General features: G+C 45.1%; 1 protein-coding gene across 1 annotated transcript; it reads right to left on the reverse strand.

Annotated features, from left to right (window-relative positions):
* Positions 1–12,189: 12,189 nt before the first annotated feature.
* Positions 12,190–13,743, reverse strand: LOC141127392 (uncharacterized). Its single transcript, XM_073613761.1, has 2 exons — positions 13,415–13,743; positions 12,190–13,210 (listed from the first exon to the last, which is right to left on the reverse strand). Exons 1-2 carry the CDS (start codon positions 13,741–13,743, stop codon positions 12,190–12,192), a joined length of 1,350 nt encoding a protein of 449 aa, XP_073469862.1.
* Between the last annotated feature and the right edge of the window lie 12,468 nt (positions 13,744–26,211).

Below are 26,211 nucleotides of genomic sequence, written 5' to 3' on the forward strand. Positions count from 1 at the left end.
CAGGTACTCGGGTACTCAGATGGGCTGTGACAGGTACTCGGGTACTCAGATGGACTGTGACAGATACTCGGGTACTCAGATGGGCTGTGACAGGTACTCGGGTACTCAGATGGGCTGTGACAGGTAGTCAGGTACTCGGGTACTCAGATGGACTGTGACTGGTACTCGGGTACTCAGATGGACTGTCACAGGTACTCGGGTACTCAGATGGGCTGTGACAAGTATTCGGGTACTCAGGTGGGCTGTGACAGGTATTTGGGTACTCAGATGGGCTGTGACAGGTACTCGGGTACTCAGGTGGGCTGTGACAGGTACCCGGGTACTCAGGTGGGCTGTGACAGGTACCCGGGTACTCAGGTGGGCTGTGACAGGTATTTGGGTACTCAGATGGGCTGTGACAGGTACTCAGGTACTCGGGTACTCGGATGGACTGTGACAGGTACTCGGGTACTCAGATGGGCTGTGACAGGTACTCGGGTACTCGGGTGCTTAGATGGGCTGTGACAGGTACTCGGGTACTCATATGGGCTGTGACAGGTACTCAGATGGACTGTGACAGGTACTCAGGTACTCGGGTACACAGATGGACTGTGACAGGTACTCAGGTACTCGGGTATTCAGATGGACTGTGACAGGTACTCAGGTATTCAGATGGACTGTGACAGGTACTCAGGCTGTGACAGGTACTCGGGGACTCGAGTACTCAGATGGGCTGTGACAGGTACTCAGGTACTCAGATGGGGTGTGACAGGTACTCAGGTACTCAGATGGACTGTGACTAGTACTCAGGTACTCGGGTACACAGATGGCCTGTGACAGGTACTCAGGTACTCGGGTACACAGATGGCCTGTGACAGATACTCAGGTACTCGGGTACACAGATGGCCTGTGACAGGTACTCAGGTACTCGGGTACTCAGATGGACTGTGACAGGTACTCAGGTATTCAGATGGACTGTGACAGGTACTCAGGTACTCAGGCTGTGACAGATACTCGGGGACTCGAGTACTCAGATGGGCTGTGACAGGTACTCGGGTACTCAGATGGGCTGTGACAGGTACTCAGGTACTCAGATGGACTGTGACTAGTACTCAAGTACTCGGGTACACAGATGGACTGTGACAGGTACTCGGGTACTCAGAGGGACTGGGACAGGTACTCGGGTACTCAGATGGGCTGTAACAGGTACTCAGATGGACTGTGACGGGAGATGACAGGTACTTTGATGGCTGGTGACAGGTACTTTGATGGCTGGTGACAGGTCCTCTTTATTATGGGGGGGTAATCAATGTGTGTTGGTGTACACTAAGCGGTAACGAGATGTGTGTGAGGAGGAGATGGTAGGATAATACTGCGCAAATATACAACAAATTGTGACAGCTGCTACACAAAATGTGACAAAATTTAAACGAAGAGTGCAAAAAAATGTAGCGCTAACATACTATATGCTCTGTGGTGCAGTGCAAGGAAAAAGATAATCAGTAAATCCCAAAACATATGGGGGGAAAAAAACAGAATGTGACAGTCAATCACCAAGTAAAGAATCCAAAAATAGAATAAATAAATCAACAAAGTCCAAAGGAAAAGTGTGACAATGAAGTGTCAATCTTCTTATTCTTATCGCGAACACGACCTTATAGGACTTCAAGAGTGGTGAATCCAATAGATGAAATAAGATGAGGTACTCTTACCGGATAAGGTGGACCCGGATGTCAGCGACATTGGGTCAGATAGGCTTAGGTAATCGAATCGTTGGCTCCCTCAGATGGAAATGGAAGTCCAGGATATGCACAGATGTTACCAAAATGACCTCATGGAACTCAGCAAGACTGGAGGAACAATGTGTCCGGGGAAACACACCACTGCCACTCTCCTCAAAGTATAGATATATAAAAGAAGAGAGGGGGGGCTCCGCTGACTCTCAGCTGCCTTCCCTTCAGATACAACCTCAGTATTCCGGCGGAGTATTCATGTACCGACAACATAATCAGCGCGCCACTCTCTCTTCCCGTACTGGAGACACAAAATCCCGCTCTAGCGGCTGAAGTCTAGGCTGCTGACAATGTCATTGTCAGCAGCCTAGACTTCAGCCGCTACCTTATTTCATCTATTGGATTCACCACTCTTGAAGTCCTATAAGGTCATGTTCACGATAAGAATAAGAAGATTGACACTTCATTGTCACACTTTTCCTTTGGACTTTGTTCATTTATTTATTCCATTTTTGGACTCTTTACTTGGTGATTGACTGTCACATTCTGCTTTTTTTCCCATATGTTTTGGGTTTTACTGATTATCTTTTTCCTTGCACTGCACCACAGAGCATATAGTATGTGAGGAGGAGAACCCGGTAACATCTCGTTACCGCGGTTTGTTGACATTCTGTGACCGACTGTGATTGGACACAGCCGGTCACATGGTAAAGAGCCAATTTCATTAGCTCTTTACTGCGATCAGGGTTGGACTGTGTCAGGGTGACAAGGCTCGTCCCCAATTGCCGCTCTGCATGCGCCGTGCATGTAGACAGTACATGTGACCGGCTGTGATTGGAAAGATACCGAGGATGTCATATGACGCCCACCCAGGATGGGAGATCCCATCTGTGGACATCATTTGACAATAGCCCGTTATTGAAGTGGTTAACCACTTCAGCCCCAGAAGGTTTTACCCCCATTCCTGGCCAGGCCATTGCTTTGGCTTTACGGGTTAAAGTGGTTGTAAACCTCCCTGTGACAGTTGTACCTATAGGTAAGCCTAGAATAAGTCTTACCTATAGGTACTGTAAATACGCCGTTTAGGAGCTATTTACTGTTGCGCTAATGATGTCGTTGGCGCATGCGCTGTGAAGAAACGGCCCTCCTGCCGTTTCTTCCCGAGCAAGTGCCATGACCGTCGGCTTCCGCGCGCATGCACGGGAGTGACGTCATGCGGCTTTTGACCAGTCACAGAGCCAGAGTCCGCCACCCCGGAAGGAGGAGAGGAGAAGATGGATGTGGCCTCCAGCGGGGACAATGCGGGCTTCGTTTGCAGGTATGTGCCACATAATGCCCATTATGCTTTTACTTTGCAAGGTACAACAAAGTAAAACCCATCAGGGTTTACTTCCTCTTTAAGTCCATCGTTTGCAAAATTAAAAATAAATGTTTAGGTGTGTGTGTGTGTATGTATATATATATAATATATATATATATATATATATACACACACACATGCACATTATATATACACTATATTGTCAAATGTATTGGGCCGCCTGTCTTTACACGCACATGAACTTTAACCAGTTTCCGCCTTATTACATCTACCAAGTACCAGCACTGGAGTATCACATCCCCCAAGTACCAACAATGGAGTATCACATCCCCCAAGTACCAGCACTGGAGTATCACGTCCCCCAAGTACCAGCACTGGAGTATCACATCCCCCAAGTACCAGCAATGGAGTATAACATCCCCCAAGAATCAGGGCCCATACCAGCCGCTGTCTGCCGGTCGGTCCAGCACTCATGGCTGCTGTCACGGGACCCCATCAGCCTACCTGACAGGGCCCCCTTAAAAAAATATCAAAATAATATTTTTGCTAAAAATAAACAAAAATTATTTTTAGTGGACACAAACACAACATAACTTACAAACCTCCAGGGGAACAGGAAGGTACTGTATGGAGGGGGCAGGATGGCACAGTACATTGGGGGGGGCAGGAGGGCACAGTAGAGCAGTTAGGAGGGTACAGGGGGTCATAGTAGAAGTAGGACAGGAAGGTACAGTACGGGGGGGGTAGGAGGACACAGTATGGGGGGGAGGACGCAGTACAGTGGCTAGGAGGGTACAGTATAGGGGAGAGTAGGAAGGCACAGTACAGGGGGAAGTTAAGTGTATAGACATGTGCACACTGAAATATTTTATTTCGAAATTTCGTTTTCGTCCGAAAAATAAATTTATTTAGTTACTCCCGAAATTCGTTTTTATGAATTTCGTTTTTCGTTAAAAATTGCATTAGTCCGAAATTCCAAATTGAGGTCGAATCTGTCATTGAAGGCTTATGGTGTCTGTCGAATGTTCAAAGAAGATTCGACGGAGCAGCTAAACTGTACGACGCCGTATAGTTTACCTGCTCCGTCAAATCTTCTTAGAACTTTCAACAGACACCATAAGCCAAAGTATGTGTGTACTTAGTTCTAGCTATTTTACTGCTCCTCCTCTTTGGTTACAATCAGCCAATAACATTCATCATCATCATTATTTTTATTTATCTTTTCTCCCCATGTCGAATCTTTTCTCCCCTACGTCGAATCTTTTCTCTCTATGTAGAATAATCTTGGATTAATAGAGTTAAAGTTATCAGCAGGGATTGGCGCAGTATACATCCCACCCACACAAGCAGGAGCAGTAATAAGATGCTCCACCTCAGGGTTCTTCTATAGTCCCTGAAAAAAATGGGGGGGGGGGGGCTGGAGATGGAAACCATGGGGTAGGGGAGGAAGGGGGAAAAAACGGAGGTTGGTAGGAGATGGGTAAACAACGATCTGGAAGAGGAGCAGTGTGACAGGCAGAGATAGATCTGTGTGAGGAGCAGGAAAGGATAGTGCCTGAGGCGGGGAGGAAGATGCCGGGGATGGAGAGAGGCATGAAGACAGCTGGATATGAGATAGATAAACAGGAATTGACCTGTAGGAAAAGAACCGGCCAAAGCGAGGGGAATTGTTGCCAGAATACTGCTGGGAGGAAACTTCTAAGACCCCCTATGCACCAAGGACCCATGGGCAGTTTCCAGAGGTGCCTGTGTGTTAAGACTGCCCTAGGAAGGGGCTGGTAAATAACATATTCACCAGCTCCTTCCCCCGCTCTCAGTATCCTAAAACATCCCTCCACGAGAGGAGAACAGGGTAGTGCTGCTTTCAGCTTTTAGATCCATCCACAAACTGAAAGCCGACAGGAGGGAGAGAAACTGTTTTTCAGCTACTGGATGGATCGTTTCTGTAATTGTCACATTGCACCGATCCTCCTGCTGTCTGGGCCCCATGTGTGCTCGCGCCCCTTACAGGAGGACCGGTAGTTCCCCCCCCCATCAGCGGCCCTGCCAGCACTTACCCCATCTAGGTGGCAAGCTGCGGGCAACGGCTCCAGTGTCCTCTTCTCCAGCATGGCGGATCCCAATCTAGTTAGCGGGGGATGGGCAGCGTCTCCGGTGTCCTCATCTCCAGCATGATAGCATTCTCTGTGCATCTCCTCTCTGCTCCTCCTAGGTGCTAGGCGTCCAATAGGATCACCTGACGTTTTGGACAGTATCACGACCCACTTCCTGATTGGCGGGTAGAAGATTTAGTGTGAAAATAGTAAATATTTATTCGCTATTGTCACACAACTGGGTGGGCTCAGGGCACAGTGCCCTGTGCCCCGAGCCCACCCTTTTTTGAAGCCTATTAGAGCCTCTGGCTCTAATCATGTGCTTCAAACCCCCCATTGGAATCCATAGTCTTTTATGTAGATCAGGGGGCCAGACACATGGATGGGGGGGCGGCGCCCGTGCGCCCCTAATGGACGGGCCGCCACTGGCCCATACATGCTAACCCATTATGACTGCCTTCCAACTCGGGATCAGCAAGCATTCCCCCTTTCACCGCACAGCCAGGTGTACAGGCCAATACAGAAAATTTTTCAGAAATTGATTATCTTTATTTATTTTTGCCCGGCGGTTTACTCAAGTTTATTGTGGACCAGACATATTGATAGCTACCCCAGTTCATCCTATGCCCGTCCGTATGAGTGGAAACATCTGGCATTGGAGGAGTTGTTTATTGGCCTCACCCTTAACATGGGACTTACAAAAAACAAATGAAGGACATGCCTACTGGTCCACCCAACCCACGCACCAGATGCCCATTTATTCTTCTGTAATGTCCAGGACCCAATATGAGATGATCATGCGCTTCCTTCATTTCAGTGGCAATACCCAGTGCCCTCCCCGACATCATCCCAACTATGACAAATTATACAAAATAAGTATTAATTTTTTTTCTCAAAGATTTGCTGAACTTTATGTCCCTGGCCAACATATACAGTATGTGTGGATGAATCCCTTGTCCCCTTCACCGGCCGGCTGGGATTCAAACAATACATTCCAAGCAAAAGGGCCAGATATGGAGTAAAAATCTACAACCTTTGTAAAAGAGCCACGGGATATCTTTATGTCTTCCGCATATACGAAGGAATAGATTCCCAGCTCCAGCCCTCTGAGTGCCCAACCTAGATCGGCACAAGTGAAAAAAATCGTATGGACCTAGCTAGTGGCGGCCCGTCCATAGGGGGAGCAAGGGTGCCGCCCCCCCCATTCATGCGTCTGGCCCCCTGATCTACATATCAGAGTGCCGGACTATGGATTTCAATGGGGTGAATGTTTTTTTGAAGCACAGGATTAGAGCCAGAGGCTCTAATAGGCTTCAAAAAAGTATGGGCTTGGAGTGCAGAGCACTGCGCTCCGAACCCACCCAGTTGTGTGATAATAGCGAATTAATTTTCACTATTTTCACACTAAAGTTCCTCCCTGCCAATCAGGAGACCTTTTGCACGATTGGCCAAAGCGTCAGGCGATCCTATTAGATGCCTAGCACTTAGGCAGAAGACAGAGCAGACACACAGCGGAGGAAACTACTGGAGGAGCGGACACTGGAGCCGCTGCTAACACCCCGCCGCATGCATGGCAGGCGGACCATGCTGGAGGACACTGACTGCCCAGGGGAGTGGTAGTGACCTGCTGCTGGCCACCGCCTTTTATAATAATAATAGGCTGTAAAAGGCGGTGTATTGTGGAGATGGGGACACAGGAAGTGAGCAGGAGCTATTTGCTTTGTCTCCGTCCACTTGGGGAGTCTAGGAAATAAAGGGAGAAGCATTATGCCGTACTGCCAATCCCATGAATAAGTCGGTTGCGACAAAACATGTTGGGCCGTGGCTGTACGGCAAGCATCTGAAGCGTGACGCAAGACCTTGTGACGTGACACGCTGCATCGAATGGTGGAGGCTTGAGACTAGGAGTGGGTGAGACTGCACAGCTGACACACTATCCTGGGTCCACCGTGACCACTATAGATCGCTTTACCGGTGCATGGAGTTTATGTTACGATTTCCTTTGGATTGTTTTTTTGGCCTGATTTGGTTTTTACACATGTAAGTGCAATGGTGTGCGATGGTTTGAATTTTTAATAAATTTGCTGTACTTTATCACACTATTTGGAGCATTTTTTCATTTTCATGTGGAGCAATCACTTCTGGAGGAAAAGGATTTGTTGCATTTAAGCTCGCTATTTGGAGATCACGTTTGGAATCTGGAGATCACATTTTAACCCCCAATAATCTTTAAGTGGGAGTGGAACCACAAACACTGAGGTGTGGTGGAAGATCACAAAGAACAACTAATGGCCTGTACACACGATCGGACATTGATCGGACATTCCGACAACAAAATCCATGGATTTTTTCCGACGGATGTTGGCTCAAACTTGTCTTGCATACACACGGTCGCACAAAGTTGTCGGAAAATCCGATCGTTCTGAACGCGGTGACATAAAACACGTACGTCGGGACTATAAACAGGGCAGTAGCCACTAGCTTTCGTCTTTTAATTTATTCTGAGCATGCGTGGCACTTTGTGCGTCGGAATTTGTGTGCCCACGATAGGAATTTAACCGATCAGATTTTGTTGTTGGAAAATTTTATAGCCTGCTCCCAAACTTTGTGTGTCAGAAATTCTGATAACACAATCCGATCGCACTTTTTCCGTCGGAAAATCCGACCGTGTGTACAGGGCATAAGAGTTTTCATTTATAGATTTTTTTCAGACCATTCATCGGAATATTCATAATTTATGAACTTTATATCAACACTTTATTCATTATTTTCACATCTGTCACAGGGTGTGTTGTTTTGATTATTATGTGATATGATGTGTTTGCTCACAGTATTCACCAATAACTTTTTTTGTTAGAATATATTCACATGATATGAACTTTATGTTAAGACTTCATTTATCATTTTCACATCTGTCACAGGGTGTGTTGTTTTGATTATTATGTTATATGATGTGTTTGCTCACAGTATTCACCAATAACTTTTTTTGTTAGAATATATTCACATGATATGAACTTTATTTTAAGACTTCATTTATCATTTTCACATCTGCCACAGGGTGTGTTGTTTTGAACATTATGTGATATGATGTGTTTGCTCACAGTGTTCACCAATAACTTTTTTTGTTAGAATATATTCACATGATATGAACTTTATGTTAAGATTTCATTTATTATTTTAACATTTGCCACAGGGTGTGTTGTTTTGAACATTATGTGATAGGATGTGTTTGCTCACAGTGTTCACCAATAACTTTTTTTGTTAGATCACATTCATATTGTGACTGATTTTCAATGAGGGTATTATTGTTAAAGCGGAGCTCCGTCGAAATTTTTTTTTTTAAAAGTCAGCAGCTACAAATACTGCAGCTGCTGACTTTTAAAACACGGACACTTACCTGTCCAGGGCGCCCGCGATGTCGGCACCCGAGGCCGAACCGTCTCTCTGTCCTCAGGTGCTGCCGCCTCCATCTTCGGTAAGGGAATCAGGAAGTGAAGGCTTGCGGCTTCACTTCCCGGTTCCCTACTGCGCATGTGCGAGTCGCGCAGCGCAATACGGATGGTCCCTGCTGTCTCTGGAAGAACAGGAAGTGGCGTAAATAACCACAGATTCTGCGGCTATCTATGCCGGAAGTAGGTACAGATACCTGAAATATACAGGTATCTGCACCCCCCTCTCACCTGAAAGGTGCCAACTGTGACACCGGAGGGGGGGAGGAATCCGATGAGTGGAAGTTCCACTTTTGGGTGGAACTCCACTTTAATATTCACACATATATACTTTTACTGTTCATTTAGATTGATCATTGCTTTCATTAGCACATTTTTATTTTTTCATTTTTTATTTATTTGAGCGCTAATATGTATTCCACTTATCTATAGAGGTTTAAATTCAGTCACGTATATTACTAGTACTGAAGGGTGCTTGGAGCAGGAGTTTGCCAGCAAAAGTAAGTATTTCATTCCTTGAAATACAATTTATTCATCCATCCTAGCAAAACTTTAATATAGTTCAGTTAGCTACATTTGAGTATGAAACCATACACACGGCATTTTTAACAGCTGCTTTTTTGAGCTTTTTTTGCTGCTTAAGAACGCCACTCCATATTATTTAATGGGCTCATACACACCATGGCGTTTTTGAGCTGTAACAGGCATGGTCGTTTTTAAGCTCCAAAAAAGAAACAAGGACCTGCGCCTTCAGAGGCTCCAGCGTTAGAGCTGTTTTGACGCTGACGCCGAAAAAAGCTCAAAAAAGCGCATTAGCGCTATACCGACGTTTTTTGGCGTCAGCGTTATTAAGCTGTAAAAATTTTATTATGTGATTGGTCACTGTATGTAAGGAAAACAGGAAATTCCTGTCTGAATTACCCAAAAGTCCCTTGCACACCTGGGGGATTGTGGGAAATAGAAAGAGAAGGAACAGGCATGGCCAGCTCAGTGTCCCAACCAGCTCTCATTACAGCTGTGGAGGCCCATCCCGAGCTGTGGGATCTTGCTCACCCACAGCATGGAGACCATATTTTAAAGAATCAAGTCTGGATGGAGATAAGCGCATCTCTCACCCCAGGGTGGGAAGATATGTCACATGGTACCCAAAAACAAACCAGTAAGTCTATGTTAATGGAATGCATAATCTGTTTGTTCTGTAATGTAATAAATGTATAAATAAATGTATAATGCATAATTAACCTCTTCCTTTCCACTTTTCTATTCTTGTCCACTATTCTTAGACAAAGTCAGGGGCGTAACTAGAAATAGCAGGGCCCCATAGCAAAATGTTGTATGGGGCCCCCCTGCAAACAGCCCCCCCCCCCCACAGCTGCCCTAGTGTCAATGCAGCGTGACCTGTGCCACATACAGGGTGACCTGTGCCCAATGCAGCGTGACCTGTGCCCAATACAGCCTGGTCTGCCTGTGCCCCATACAGCCCCACCTATGCAGAGGAAGAGGCAAGCCACCCAGATCAGCAGAGAGTGGGATTGCCCGCTGTAATAGCTTTCATTTGAATTTCCCGTCTTCCCGGGGCTCATCGTCACATAGCCCCACCTCTTGGCCCGACGCCTTTGATGACATCACATGTCCCACTTCGGATCGGCGTTCTGTCTATCAAAGGCACCGGGCCAAAAGGTGGAGCTATGTGACGTGAGCCCCGGGAACACTGGAAGTTCTAATGAAAGCTCTTACATCGGGCAATTCAGCTCTCTGCTGAAATGGACAGCTCGCCTCTTCCTTTCCTCTCTCTTCCCCTGGCTGGGAGACTGTGCCGGTGGTGCTCTTATCCTCACTGGGCCCCACTTGGCTGTGGGCCCCATAGCGCCCGCATGGGTCGCTATGGTGGTAGTTACGCCCCTGGACAAAGTCCTTCAGCGGCGGTGGAAATCACTGCGTGATCGTGTGGGGAGGGACCTCACTGAAGAGGAAAAATCAGCCCGATCCGGAGCCCCAGCACCCAAAAGGAAGCTGCATGTCTACCACCAAAACCTGGCCTTCATAAGGCAAGCCATGATCAGCAGCACCAGAGAGTAAGTAATTTTATTTTTTTTTTTAAATAATTAACCCCATGCATTTCTTTGCAGGCAATATGCATTTTCTATGTATAATGTCAATTATTTAATTCTATACTTTGTAGGACAATATCCAATATTGGTGAGAGAAGAGAGGAGGCAGGGGAAGTTCGGGCAGTGGACAGACCCACCACCAGTGCCACGGACAGCTCAGCCAACACATCTCCACGTGACAGCAGTGTGGAAAGCCTCGCTAAGGAGGCACCACATGAGGTAACTGTCCATCCATTATGTCAGCCTGTCTATGCCTGTCTGTCTGTCTATCTACCTACAATGCCTGCCAATTTATATTTTCTTTCTTTTGCAGGAATACAGTGTCAGCCAGCACGGGGAGGTGCATGGTCGTGGAGGTGTCCGTGGCCCTGGGCATGGGCATAACCAGCGGCAGAGGGTGGGCGAGTTTGTTTCAGAGACTGAGACCAGGGTGCTTGCACTGCTGCAGGAAGTGCGGCAGGAGAGGCGCGGCTTTGATGCCTTCTTTGACCCAAGCAACAAGCGTGCCTGCTTCTGCCGACACATGTACAACTTAATGGAGGACATGGGTGGAGACCTTGAGATACAGTGCATGGATCGATTAAACACCATCTGTGTTCAATACAGACAGTTAAAATATAGTGGTGTGCCACCTCCACCTTCCGTCGATCCATGCACTGTATCTCAGGATACCCCACTGGCCCCCGGGACCTCAGCAGTGCACCCCTCTCTGTATCAGCCCCCTCCTCTCCGCCAGTCACCAACCATCATGCTCCAGACCCCAGTGTACCCCCCACCCTCCTACGAAGAATTTACACCGCCATCTTATATGCATAGGCGCCACCCCCATTCCTTCCCCCGTACCCAATCCCCACATCCCCAAAGGGACCAGGCATCCCAGCAAACCTATCACCAGATTATTTTCTTGGTCAATAAATCTTTTTTTGATTGACAAATGATGTCTGTTTTAATTTTGTTATAAGATGCACAACAGCAGTCAATTGCATTCTGCTTGAGACAAATGCATGCTGAGACCTTAAGATGCCTAGCATGCGTTTGTCCCAAGCAGATTGAAAAGAGCACATTGCACTCTGCTTGAGACAAAAGAATGCTGAGACCTTGGGCCTAGCATGCGTTTGTCCCAAGCAGATTGAAAAGTGCACATTGCACTCTGCTTGAGACAAAAGCATGCTGAGACCTTAGGCCTAGCATGCGTTTGTCCCAAGCAGATTGAAAAGTGCACATTGCACTCTGCTTGAGACAAAAGCATGGTGAGACCTTAGGCCTAGCATGCGTTTGTCCCAAGCAGATTGAAAAGTGCACATTGCACTCTGCTTGAGACAAAAGCATGGTGAGACCTCTAAGAGGCCTAGCATGCGTTTGTCCCAAGCAGATTGAAAAGGGCACATTGCACTCTGCTTGAGACAAACGCATGCAAGAGGCCTAGCATGCGTTTGTCACAAGCAGATTGAAAAGAGCACATTGCACTCTGCTTGAGACAAAAGAATGCTGAACCCAATAGACCTAGCATGCGTTTACCTCACGCAGAATGTAATGGACTCGAGGAACAAAAGAATAAACATGGACACAGAGAGCAGTAACATGAATATGACGTGTTTTATTAAAAAAAAACAAAATCCATGATGATTTATTCAATGGCAACATCATGTCATGATCATCTTGCCATGACACCTCTCCATCAGGAGATACAAAATATTGGGCAAATTGGTTGCGGATTGTCATGACCCGTGCTGTTGACCGCAAGTCCATAAATTGAACACGATATGTTGGGTTGCTGGGCTCCGGTTTCAAATTGCTCCTATCATTGATCCTCAGAAGATTATGTAGCACGCAGCATGCCAGGACCACCTTGATTGCATTCTCCACATCCAGTTGCATGGAGGACAGCAAAACCCTCCATTTGGCAGTCAAGACACCAAACGTGCACTTAACCACACGGCGTGCACGGCTGAGCCTATAATTGAAAATTCTTTGTGCATGACTGAGTCCATATCCACTATATGGCCTCATAAGGTTTTCGGCCAATCCAAAAGCCTCATCCGCAACCATCACCAACAGCAAACTTGGTTCATCAGTGCATTGTAGAGGCCTACTTGCTGGTATGTTGAGGCGTCCCCCATGCAGATGACGTCCGAATGAAGACTCTCTGAATATGCGGGAGTCACCTTGGCTGCTGTAAGCTCCCACATCCACGGCAAGAAATTTTAGATGGGCATCAGTCAATGCCAGGAGTACCACGGAAAAATATTTCTTATAATTAAAATAAGATGATCCGGAGTGGGGAGGCTTCTTCACCCTGATATGTTTACCATCCAGGGCACCGATGCAATTAGGAAATTGTGTTTTTTCCCAAAATCCATCCACAACAGACTCCCAGATTTCTTCGGTCGGCTCCGGCATGACTGAGTGGTATAGCTCCTCCCAAATTGCAACACATGTTGACCTTGTTACTGCAGAGACAGTTGGGACACCAAGGAGGAAATAATGGTGAAGGGACACAAAACTTTGTCCAGTGGCAAGGAACCTAGCATCAAAATTTTAAAATATTTAATTAAAACAGCATACAAATAAAAAAAGTACTACCCCTAACCCCAACCCACTATTCCCGAAACTTCTATTGCCTAAACCCTACTCCTAAACCCAACCCACTATTCCCTAAACCCTACCACTATTCCGATTCTCAAAAACCTAACTAACCCTATCCCATATGAGTACTTATTTCACTTACCTCAGTGTCACTAACAGCCGTTCCTCCGGTAACACAGAGCGACGCATGACAGTGTCCATCCTGGTCAATCGTGGCTGGAATCTCTCCAAGAGGTCATCAAACAGCGTCACAGACATCCTTGTAAAGTTGTAAAACTTTTTCGGGTGTATGCGCAGTTCTGCATACATCTGGGTGAAGTACCCCACTGACAGTCGCTGGGATATCAGTGGATGTGTCCAGAAGCGACGTTGTCTACTCCTTCTATCCTCCTCCAACTGTCTCCTTCTACGAATTCTCTGCAGGATAATAAGCAGGATTGCTTCATCGATCTTTTGCACAACAGGATCCATAATGCAAAAATCCAAGGAAAACACACGCAAAATCGCAAAAACTCCACACTCAAACAAACTCACATAGACTATCTATCTCCTCTCTCTCTCCTACAAAAATGGCCCTGTCACATGATATTGCATGTTGTTTATTCATTTTACTTGGCATTGTGGGTAATTTGGGAGTGGAAAATAGCAGAAGGATGTTTTTTTGGAAAAAACGCTCCTTAGCGCTAACGCTTACAAACGACGTTAAACGCGCATTGACGCCAGATCAAAACGCTAATAAAATCGCGTTTTTAACGCTGCTTTTTTCCTGGCATCTGCAATAGCTTTACAGCCCGTTTTTTAAAATGTCCGTGTGTATGAGGCCTTAAAGGTATGTTTTTTAAAACAAAATTCACAATAACATATATTTTGAAATGTGGAGTAGGATATGTATGTAAAATATTGCATACGTGTTCATTTAGTGTTAGCAATCAGGGCCAGGATACAAACATTGTAAGGCCCCATACACATTGTTATGCCCCGTACACACAATCGGACATTGATCGGACATTCCGACAACAAAATCCATGGATTTTTTCCGATGGATGTTGGCTCAAACTTGTTTTGCATACACACGGTCGCACAAAGTTGTTGGAATTTCCGATCGCCAAGAACGCGGTGATGTACACCACGTACAACGAGACTAGAAAAGGGCAGTTCTGAACCAAGCGCGGCACCCTTTGGGCTCCTTTTGCTAATCTCGTGTTAGTAAAAGTTTGGTGAGAGACAATTCGCGCTTTTTCAGACTCGTGGCTTTCAGATCGTTTTCTGCTGTTCAGCTTGTGCTTGTGGGTTTGTATCTGCTCTTCAGTGCGTGCAATGAGTTTGCATTGATTTATCATTGTGTTCTTGCTCGTTCCTTACTGATTTTCAGGTTGCTCTTCACAGGCCTTGCTGTTCTGTTTTCTAGCCATGTTGCGTATACGTACTCCTCGTAGAGTTCGTGCAGTAAACAGTAGTAGTGCAGCGCTAAAAATTCATACAACTGAAACAAAGTTCATACAACCGAAAAAAAGTCCATAGAATAACATATGCAAGAAAATGAATGAAGCAAACAGAGCCAAGAAAAATCCTCGGTGAGAAAGGGTGCTTCATGCAAATCCAAAGTGTTCTTCGAACCGTGCACACACCTCTTGCCAGCCTAACCGCTCACCTTGTTACAGGGACCCCTGAATTAACAGAAAGGTCACATAAGCGTTCACCACTTATTAGTGGTCAGGGTAAAATCTTGACTGGAACACCGGAACCCACTTCATTGGTCAGGCTTAACGGTTTTCATTCGTATTCACATGAGATATATAAAGAATACTATAGTGCTCTCTGTATAGCTAAAACACGATATCATTTATTAAAAAGGTACTCACATAGGAAGCACTATGCCCAGTGCTAAGGTATTGAGTGCATGTATTAAAGGTGACAGAAAATATTAAGGTGGCTGCAGTGACGTCTCTAGGGATAGAATCCTGATCCGCACGCGTATCGTCCAGCAGGACTTCCTCAGCGGTCTGGGGTCCCTCACGTCTATTCATTGTTTTATAAGCAGCCCCCCAATTAACTATTGTGTTACCAATAAAATCCCGAGCGGTGACCGTCCAATCGGAACGCACCGCTTGGGAGTAGGAAGTAAAAGGACCTGATGTTTATCATAGTTCCCATGGTGATCGGCGTCGTAATAACACGACGCCAAGTCACCTGGTACACTACGTCACTGCGCTCCTCCCCCCCGAGTAACGAGCAGGGCAGTGAACCGCTACATTAGGCTGACTCGCGGGTAGGGGGAGTGTCTGAGTGGAGTGTGTGGGACGTGATCGCGTCATCCAAATAACGCGACGTGGGGTTACCTGTCATACGGTGCCTCCCTCCCTGGAACAAAACAAAGCTGGATTAATTGTATAGGAGTGACGCTAAGTCACATGATCATCCTAGTGTCACGTCCGCTGTATGGAACGCAGTCAGAGGAAGAGGCAGTAAATGCCAACCCTCTGCGTGTCTATGGTTGCTAGGAAACAGGACGCCCAGCACAAAAAGGAACATAATAATTAACTGGAATACACATAACGTGACATTGCTATATCAGATTGGAACGGGAGGGAATCTTAAAGGCAACACCACATAACCAATTAAATTAAAATACATAAACAATTCATAAAATATGATTATGAAAAAAAGTTAAATTAAAAAACTATAAGAGATAATTAATAGATATAAGAACCTTCACTGCAGCCACCTTTCACAAAACATTAATCACATTATTACAATAGCCAACAGACTACAACATCCTACATACATGAAACAACTGTTACCGATCGGAAATAAAACAGTTCAAATCGAACTCGACATTAAGCCCCGTGGGAACTCCCACACGAGTCTCATAGACCCAGAATGACTCACGGCGGCTCAATTGTCTTATAAAGTTACCCCCTCTCCAGTGGGGTGTAACTTTTTCTACTCCCCAGAACTTTAATTTCGCAGGATTGCGTTTATGACATATTTTAAAATGTTTGGAAACACTATGTGAATCAAGCCCTTTCTTAATATTAGTAATATGTTCACCAATGCGAATGTGCAGGGGACGAGACGTTCTACTCACATATTGTAAACCACATTCGCATTCTATAATGTATACCACCCCTGCCGTAGAACATGTAATGAAATCATTAATCTGGTAAACCTTCTTAGTAGCAGTAGCCATAAACTCTTTTCGTTTTTTGATATTCCCCCTAGCTTGTTTGCATGGTGGACAACGTCCACACGCGTAGAAGCCAGTCACGATATTAGATATCCTATTTACAGACGCAAGAGGTGGGTCAATGACCCCAGGGGCTAATTTATCTCTTAAGGAAGGTGCCCTTTTATACACAAACTGAGGGTGTTCAGGGAGGACTGGGCCTAATGTTTTATCTTGTTTCAAAATAGGCCAATACTTACGAACGATTTTTTCAAATTTCCTATATTGGACATTGTAGTCTAAGATAATTCTAAAATTCCCTGATCGGTCCTGTTTCACCCTAGGCCCATTGGCAACCAGTGCTGTTCTATCCATTAAACGAACGGTCTCAATATGTTTAATGATATCAGATTTGTTATATCCCTTTTGCACAAAACGGGCTGATAGGACTTCAGACTGTGCAAGATATTCCTGCTCATATGTACAGTTCCGCCTGATGCGTACAAATTGTCCCTTAGGGATGTTGCACAACCATTGTAAATGATGGCAACTTCCCAGGGGAATGTACGCATTGCAGTCCGTGGGTTTAAAATGATTTTTTAATTCTAACTGGTTGTCTTTTAGATGGATATCTAGATCAAGGAACGTGACATGATCATTCCCCACATTCCAAGAGAGGACAATGTTTCTATTGTTCTCATCGAGTTTCTGCATAAAAACATCCAGGTTAGATCTGTCACCCTCCCAGATCATAATGATATCATCAATATACCGTTGGTAACAGATGAGTTCAGGAGGTGTGTTCTTATAAATCACTTCTTCCTCCCAGTGTGCCATGAATAGGTTGGCAACACTGGGAGCAAAGCGGGCCCCCATCGCCACACCCCTTGTTTGAAGGAAGAAACGTTTATTGTACCAAAAGTAATTTTTGGCCAAGCAAAATCTCAAACAGTCTAAAATATAATTCTTATGCCTTTTGGTCAGATCTGATGATCCGAAAGCCCATTTAACCGAAGTTAAGGCATCTTCATGGCTAATGATAGTATATAACGAACTGACATCCGCCGTTATCAGCACACACGAAGATGAAAGAGGGAGAGACTCTAAGATGTGGATTATATGTTTAGTGTCTTTTAAGAAAGAACGAGTTTTTGCAACCATAGGCTGAAGAAAAAAATCAATGTATTGACCCAGTCTAGAGGAAACTGAGTCAATCCCATTGACTATGGGCCGGCCAGGAGGATGGGTGCTATTTTTGTGAATTTTGGGCAAAAAATATATAAATCGGAGTGCGACAAAAGAAAGGATCTAAATAAGAGGCTTCCTTTGAGCTCAAAACTCCAACATGTTTGCCTCTTTCAATCAGATAGTGTAACTCTTCTTTAAACTGGAGCATCGGATCTTTAGTAAGTAAAACATAATTGTTGTAATCACCCAACATATTTTCCATTTCATTATTATAGTAGGTCTTGCTCAAAACAACCAAGCCACCGCCTTTATCGGCGGGGCGTATTACAAGATCCTTCCGCTCAGTCAGAGACTCAATACCCCTTTTAATAAAAGCTGGGTCACTAACCTTCCGGATTTTAAGTGTATCCAAATCTTTAGAGACCATATTCCTAAACACTTCAACATGCTTAGTGTCTCGATTAGGAGGGTTAAAGACCGATTTATTGCGGAGGTCCGAGTGTCTGATCAGAGATTTCTGGATATTGGATGGATTACGTATTGTGGTATTAGAAAGATGATATTTCTTGATGTTTAAACTCCTAATAAACTTTTGCAAACTAATATATGTATGGAATTTATTTAAATTACGCGTGGGAGCGTATTTCAGGCCCTTATCTAGAACCTTAATCTCATCCTCACTCAGAGGTGAGCCGCTAAGGTTGTAGATACCGGCCCCTACTGGGGTTTCACTCTTTTTTGTTCGCCTACCTCCTCTCCTTCCTCTCTGGATTTTCTTTTTCTTGGCCCACTGTCTGGGTTCACAAGGGGTGGGGCTACATTCAGTCTTCCCCCTGGATTGGGTGGAAAGAATGGAGCACCTCTCTCCGTCCCTCTCGGGGACCGGGGAGTCCATGAACAGGGTGGGGAGGAGTTCATGCACCAAGAATTGGTTGCTCCAGTGTGACCAGTTCTCTCACATGCCTTTGCTCCGTGAGATCCGTGAGAATAATCCTGATAATTTCAGGAACTTTCTCCGGATGACGGACCCCGTATTTCACCATTTGTTGGCTTTGCTGACCCCTTATATTAGCAGGCAGGATACCTGCCTGAGGCAAGCCATCACTCCGGAGCAGAGGCTAGTCGCCACCCTGCAGTACTTGGCGACGGGAGAAGCCCGCAGGACCTCAAGTTCTCAACAGGCATCTCCCCCCAGGCTCTGGGGATCATTATCCCAGAGACCTGTTCTGCCATCATCCAGGTCCTGCAGAAGGAGTATATTAAGGTAAGATTTTTATCCTTTAACATCACATTTTATTGTATTTAATGTTTGATCATATATTGTATTTCTTTCCTCATTCCCTAATTACCATGATTGTAATATGCTGTGAATGTCCCCTTTGTCCTCATGCATGCTGGATTTTTCTTTCTTTTTTTTTTTTTGTCCTTCATACATATTTGCCTTCACTTACCTCCCCAGCATGGTCTCCTGGCCCTATATTCACCTCATGTAGTCACTTAACAATGTATTTCATCTGCTCCATAGTAGTGCTTTACCCCAAACACCCCCTAAAATGTTTTAAAATGTGATTTGTGCTTTAAATTCTGGCAGAGTGCCAGAGGCTTTTTTTTGGGGGTCCCCAAATCATTTGGAACCCTCCCTCCCCCCAACTGCTAAGTCAGCTGATACAAATTCTCTATCTATCCTCAATCATCTATCTGCTGACTTTGCCAAACCCATACACACTATACCCATCTCTTTTGTGGTCAGATGTATGGATGAATTCCCCAAAGCATGTAGTGCAAGGGCCTGCCTGTATACTTTCAAATGGTACTGTTTAAAGTTTTTGTATCCTATTATTATCTTGATAGGTAATAGCAGAATTTCCAAATGTGCATTTATATCTTTGTATTATGACACTTCTTACCTGTCCAGTGGGCTGTCAATAGTGTAACTAAGGAGGGGCTGGCCAAAGTAATACACATTATTTAGGCATTCATCTCTCAATGTGCTTTCCCTGTTTATGTGCAAAATGACTAATTTTTTGTTGTTGTTTGACTCCACAGTTTCCTTCCAACCCACAGGAATGGCAGACTGTGGCCTCCCACTTTGCCCAGCGGTGGGACTTTCCTAACTGCGGAGGGGCAATTGATGGGAAACACGTCAACATCGTCCCACCACCCAACTCAGGGTCATACTATTTCAACTATAAAGGGTTCAATAGTATTGTGATGTTGGCGTGGTGTTGGCTACTTACGAGTTCCTGTATGTGGACGTGGGGAAGAATGGCTGGATGTCCGATGGTGGAGTCATCGCCCAGACGGAGTTCTACAGGCATCTCCAGAATGGCAGCTTGGACTTGCCACCTCCAGAAGACAATGTGGAAGGAGTCCCATTCGTCTTCGTTGCGGATGAAGCGTTTGCGCTGGGGGACCTTATGCGGCCATTCCCGATAAGGACCCTCACCCCGGACCAGAGGGTTTTTAATTACCGGCTGGCCAAAGCCAGAAGAGTGGTGGAGAACACGTTTGGAATCATGGCCAGCCAGTTCCGCCTATTTCTTACACCCATACACATGGCGGAGTACAAACTGAATCATATCATCCTGGCGTGCTGTGTTCTACACAACTTTTTACGGAAACATTCTGTCAACTATGCTGGCTCAGTTGGGCCTGAGGCCGGAATTCTAAATGAAACAACCCTGACGGCGCTTGAAAGTGGCCGTCCTGGCTAAGATACCTTGATTACTTTGCGGGTAGGGGGGCTATCAATATGCCAGACAATGTCTGAAACCTTTTTCAAATAATAAAAAAAAAATAACGACTAAAATCTTTGTTGAAATTTACTGCATGTGTTTCTTTTAGCTGACCCTGACAGAAATGTGGTGAGTCCTAAAAATGGCGTGATTGTGTAACATTACAAAGCACTGTTGGGTGTTATTTACTAAAGGCAAAGACACTTTGCACTACAAGTGCAGTTGAAACTGCACTTGTAGTGCAAAGTGGATTTTCCCTTAGGAAATAACCCCCATTGTCACTGAAAATACCAATTAGAGCACAACAAAAGTTTTGGAGCGTTGAAACAATAATCCACATATTCTTGATTAACAATCTTTTTAATACGAGCACAATCACATGTGCATTTAGAAAAGGTTTTTTAAAACAAACCAACATGTTTGTTGTATAACAATTTTTGGGGTCACATTAGAAAAAGTAGCAATGTCCATTTAAGATAAAACAGGCATGTTTAAAACCAACAAGAAAGACACAAATCTTGAACTTACAAAGTTCACATTTGGTAGAACTTGAAGGCAATATCAGACATGAGTATTTACAAACTGTGTTCGATATTGCGTTCAGATGGGGTGAAGTCACCCCAGGAAAAGCCAAATTTTGAAGATGCACACAAATTGCAGAATGTCAACATGTGCTACCTGCCATCACGGGGGATCAAGGGACGTGTTTTTGGGGTGCAACCCCTTCCTCACAGCTACTTTATTATTGAGGAAGGGGTTGCACCCCCAAAACACGTCCATTGATCTCCCGTGATGGCAGATAGCACATGTTGACACACTGTGTGCATCTTCAAAATTTGGCTTTTCACAAATATGTCACAAAATGGTATAAATTTTTAGCTCACAAAAAAACAAAGGGATTTGGATTTGTTTTAAACTCTCCCTAAAACATCAATGATGTTCTTCATTTTTTTTTGAACATCATTGATGTTTTTCTGGATGTTTTCCAAGTCCCTATTACACCCCATGATCTCCTCAATCAGGATCTGTGCACTTTCAGAGGTGAAATGCCCTGGATCCACAACATCACGATCACATAAAAAGATAGAAACAAAAACACACCATGTATTATAAATATGCCGGCATCCATCTCTTACCTGAGCCTGTGGTCGCAGACACTCGCCTGTTGTGGTGGCAATTTCTACCACGTCTTCCTCCTCCTGCTCTGCTGGGCTTGGGTGGATTTCCCCTTCTTCCAGAGGTGGGGGGTCTGTGGTCTCCTCGGATGAGGGGTGTCCTCCGAGTCTTTTATCCCCTATGTAAAAACAAATAGTTATACTTAGCACACAGATATTTGATAGCAGAACTATATATATGAAACATTGCTTGAAAGTGGGGTACAATTGTCTATTTTGGCTGAGTTCCAAGATGTTGAAATGTTATTGTCCTTTGTCAAACTTGAATACTTACCTGTTTTGTGCAAGCTTCACAGATGGAGTCACCACTATAGTATACACTGGAGCACTGGTGTTCTTGTGTTCCACACTAGTGCTCCAGAGTCCAGATGTGAAAACTGTTGCTGAGTGTCCTCTCCTTACACAGCATCTAGTTTGCATTTCATTCTAGTTACAAACCCATCTCCACAACCAAATTATTTTCAGACAAGTAGGCCATAAAAAATGTTTTAAAATGCATATGGCCAAAACAATGGTGTGTTCTAGGCCGAACGAACAATGTTTCATACAAACGAATAATGTGCCCATGACCATGAAAGTTGCCATTTTAAGCTGTACAACAGTAAAGAAAAGCACATGGAGCAGCACGAACGTAATAAACATAAAGAATAGGAACACAGCACAACTACTTACTTTTTTGCAGCACTCTCCGGATCCTTCTGTACTGCTCGTGCTCCCTTAATTTGAGGTCCGACCACTGCTTCCTGAGCCGATCTTTTGATCGTCGTACCCCAAAATTCCGGTGCAGACTTTTGACCACTTTCGCCATGATCTTGGCCTTTCTGACATTTGGGTTGGGGTAAGGTCCATACTTCCCGTCATAGTCGGCCTTCTTCAGGATGTCCACCATCTCCAACATCTCCCCAAAGGACATATTCGATGCCTTAAATCGTCTCCTTCTGGATCGGGACGTTTCTGGCTGCGGGCTTTCCTCCTCCTCCTCCTCGTTGCTGTAATTATCTGACACCTGCTGTGTCTCCGCCATGTGCTCTTCCCCCACTGCGCCGAACGAGAAGGGCGGGGAATAGACTAGAAAGAACGTCGGGGGCGGGCAGCGTTTCACGCATGCGCAGTGTCTATAAAGCGTAACACGCGTGCGTAGTACATACAATCTGTGAGCGGAGGAAGGAGTAACGGAGGCACCGATCGTGATAGCGAAGGTAAGATTTAACATTGGGCCTATACTGCTTCTAGATTAAGGCCTGTATTTGCACAGGTTGTCTTGCAGTGAAAATGGATATCTTGAAGGATCAGGACTTTATGCCAATCTTCATTGATATGTTCAGGGAGCTGCCCTGTCTGTGGCAGATAAACCACCCTGAATATAAGAACCAAACAAAGAGGAAGGCAGCGCTGGATAAGTTGATGCAATTTGTGAAGTCGGTGATCCCCACGGCAGACATCACCTATTTGAAGATCCTAATTGGTGGCCTGAGGAGTACATATCTAAGGGAGCACAAGAAGGTCCAGGATTCCCAGAGATCAGGAGCTGCAGATGACATTTATGTCCCCAGGCTGTGGTACTATGACAGACTGCATTTTCTGGCAGGTGAGACTGAACCCAGGCCAGCACTCTCCACTCTTCCTTCCACGCTTCCTTCCCCCCCAGCTGAGGCTTCTGACGCCCAACCTGGGCCTTCCAGGCAGCAACATGTGGAGGAGCCCAGCTTGAGCCAGGTATAGCATTCTTCAAAATATTTCTGGTTGTCCAATCAATGATGTTAAATAGATGTTAGGAGTACTAATTTATGATTGTGATTGATGATGCAAAAACTAAAACCATGTCCCTTTTTCATACACAGGGAAGTCTCAGCCAGGAGGTGGCCGGGCCAAGCAGGCTGCCTGATATCCAGGTCCCTACCCTCCGCCTTCAAAGACAAAGTGGCAGGAAGAGGAGTAACCTGGAGGAGGCTGCCATAGGCCTCTTTTGGAAGGCTACTGAGGCCCTCAGAACACCCCACAGTGTGGAGGAGGACTTTGCTGGCATAACTGCATGCAAAATGATGCAGATGGAGGAGGGCCAACGACTCCTATGTGAGTTTTTAATTTTGGAAGCTCTAAATAAGGGGTTGAGGGGCCAACTCACATGTGCAACCCACATTTGTCACCTCACCCATAGTCCTCCCCCTCCAGGTCCTCCTCCTCCTCCTCCTCCTCCAGGTCCTACTCCTCCTCCTCCTCCTCCAGGTCCTACTCCTCCTCCTGCCACATCTCCAACACCAGAGCCACAGCCAGGAAGGAAGCGTGGAAGGAAGACCAGAGAGTGATGACCTGGGTTCAGTCTGGTCTGGCAAAATATGCAGGCTCTTGTAGTACCACAGCCTGGGGACATAGATGTCATATGCTGCTTTCCGGATCTCTGGGACTTTTAAACCAGACTGCACTCCCTTAGATATGGACTCCTCAGGCCACCAATCTTGCCGTAAAATAATTGATGTCTGCCCTGGGGTCCAAGGCTTCATCAATTTCTGCTGTTTCTCCAGCGTTGCCTCCCTCTTTGTTTGGTTCTGAGCCCTTAATAAAGGAATTTTTGTTTCAATTATACTCGCCTATGTGTGTTTCCTTTCAAAAAGGAGTTTGTTTGTGAGGATTCAGGTACATTTCAAAAATACAATGAAATTAACAAGGGACACCAACACCAAGCAATCTCCTTGAGATTAAATAATACAAGATAATGGTGTTAACTTGACACACAAAACACACACAAAAATATTCTGGAGTAAAAAAAAAAAAAAACAACATCAGCCTTGAAACAAATACAAACCCAACAAAAAAATAAAAATAAAAATCAGCCTTGAAAAAAATACAAAACCAAAAAAAAATAACCAAAAAATAATTTTTTCTGATGTGACAAATCGAAATATATTGAGGGGATCACGATAAATAATAAAGAAATAAGTTTGTAAGAACTCTGTGTGAATATGAGCAGCAAAACTACTTCATTCTTCTAGCATTATAAAGAAGAAGAGAGTGCGCTGCATTAAACAATTTTTAACATTGCAGCCTGACGCAAGTGTTCTATCCATTCTGAACGCTAATTTTACCAGACCGAGCTGTTCCGTCTCGGAATTTCTTCTGAGCATGCGTGGCACTTTGTGCGTCGGAATTGTCCACACATGGTCGGAATTGACGCAATCGGATTTTGTTGTCGGAAAATTTTATAGCCTGCTCTCAAAGTTTGTGTGTCGGAAAATCTGATGGAAAAAGTCAGATGGAACCCACACGGTCGGATTTTCCGACAACACACTCCGATCGCACATTTTCCGTCGGAAAACCCGACTGTGTGTACCGGGCATTAGATTTTCTGGAGATTTTTGTCTTCAGATTTACCAAAACTATGTAGTGCAAGGGCCTGCCTGATTGCATACAAATTGAAATTCTTAAAGTGATTGCAAAGCTTCGTTTATTTAAAAAAAAAAAACAAACATGTCATACTTACCTCCACTGTGCAGCTCGTTTTGCGCGGAGTGGCTCCGAACACCGTCTTCTGGGGTCCCTCGGCAGCTCTCGCAGCTCCTTCCCACATCAGATAACCCCCTAGGAGAAGTGCTCTCCCGGAGGTTACCTTGCGGGAGGGCTCCCAAACACATCATTCGGCGTCCATAGGCGCTGAATGTATGACTCGGCCTCGCCCCCGGCGCCCACGTCATTGGATTTGATTGACAGCAGCGGGAGCCAATGACTTTGCTGCTATCAATCTATCCAATCAAGATCCGAGAACCCCCGGCAGAGGAAGAGCGCATCCCCGCCAGATGAGGTTCAAGGGCTCAGGTAAGTAAAACAGGGGGGCTGGGGGGATGGTCACTGCCAGGTGTTTTTTCACCTTGATGCATTAAGGTGAAAAAAACACTAGGGTTTACTACCCCTTTAAGGTTTGACCTCATATTATATGGTTTTGGTAAATCTGAAGACAAAAATCTGCAGAAAATCTAATAGTGTGTATGGGGTCTAACTGAAGTTAAAGAGGAGTAGTCATTTTTAAACCCAATGCAGGCTTAGTCTGTATCCACTACAAATCACTTTTTGAAGAAGTCATAACAATCCAAGATAAGCTAAAGACCTGTTTTAATTGTCAGCTTCCCAGTATACTACAAATTCTTTATATAAGACATGTGTTTATGAAAAGGTAATGTCTTGAAAGATATATATAGCGTAAGCCCCATACTAGGGACGAGCTTTCTGTTGAGTTCGACTCAAACATTGGGTGTTCGCCCATTCGTCGAAAACCGAACATTATGGACCGTTCGCGCCAAATTCAAGTGGCGCGTAACGACCCATAGTGCACTGCGGGAGCGCAGTGCATTGCTGTCTGATGATTGACCAAGCATGCACTATGACCTGCATGCTTTGGCCAATCACAGCGCCGTCAGCAAAGAGAGCCATAATTGGCCAAAGGCATGGTGCCTTTGGCCAATTATGGCTCAGGGGGTTAAGTTCATGCCCCACACTATATAAGGCCACCTGCACGTCGGCCCTGTGTGGTGTGTTACTGGCGGTGACCGAAAGAGTGTCATTTAATTTAGATTGAGCAGGCAGGTGATTCAGTAAGCTGCAGTGTATTTATTATATATATATATACACCCAGGCTTGTATGTATGTATGTATGTGTATATATATATATATATATATATATATA

The sequence above is a fragment of the Aquarana catesbeiana genome, linkage group LG02 (genome assembly GCF_042186555.1).
Source record: "Aquarana catesbeiana isolate 2022-GZ linkage group LG02, ASM4218655v1, whole genome shotgun sequence".
Taxonomy (NCBI): domain Eukaryota; kingdom Metazoa; phylum Chordata; class Amphibia; order Anura; family Ranidae; genus Aquarana; species Aquarana catesbeiana.

Bases quoted from the DNA above. Each gene is read 5' to 3' on its own strand.
- LOC141127392 (XM_073613761.1), bottom strand. From the start codon at position 13,743: ATGGATCCTGTTGTGCAAAAGATCGATGAAGCAATCCTGCTTATTATC. The intron at 13,211-13,414 runs GTAAGTGAAATA...TTTTGATGCTAG, and splicing joins CGGCTGTTAGTGACACTGAG to GTTCCTTGCCACTGGACAAA.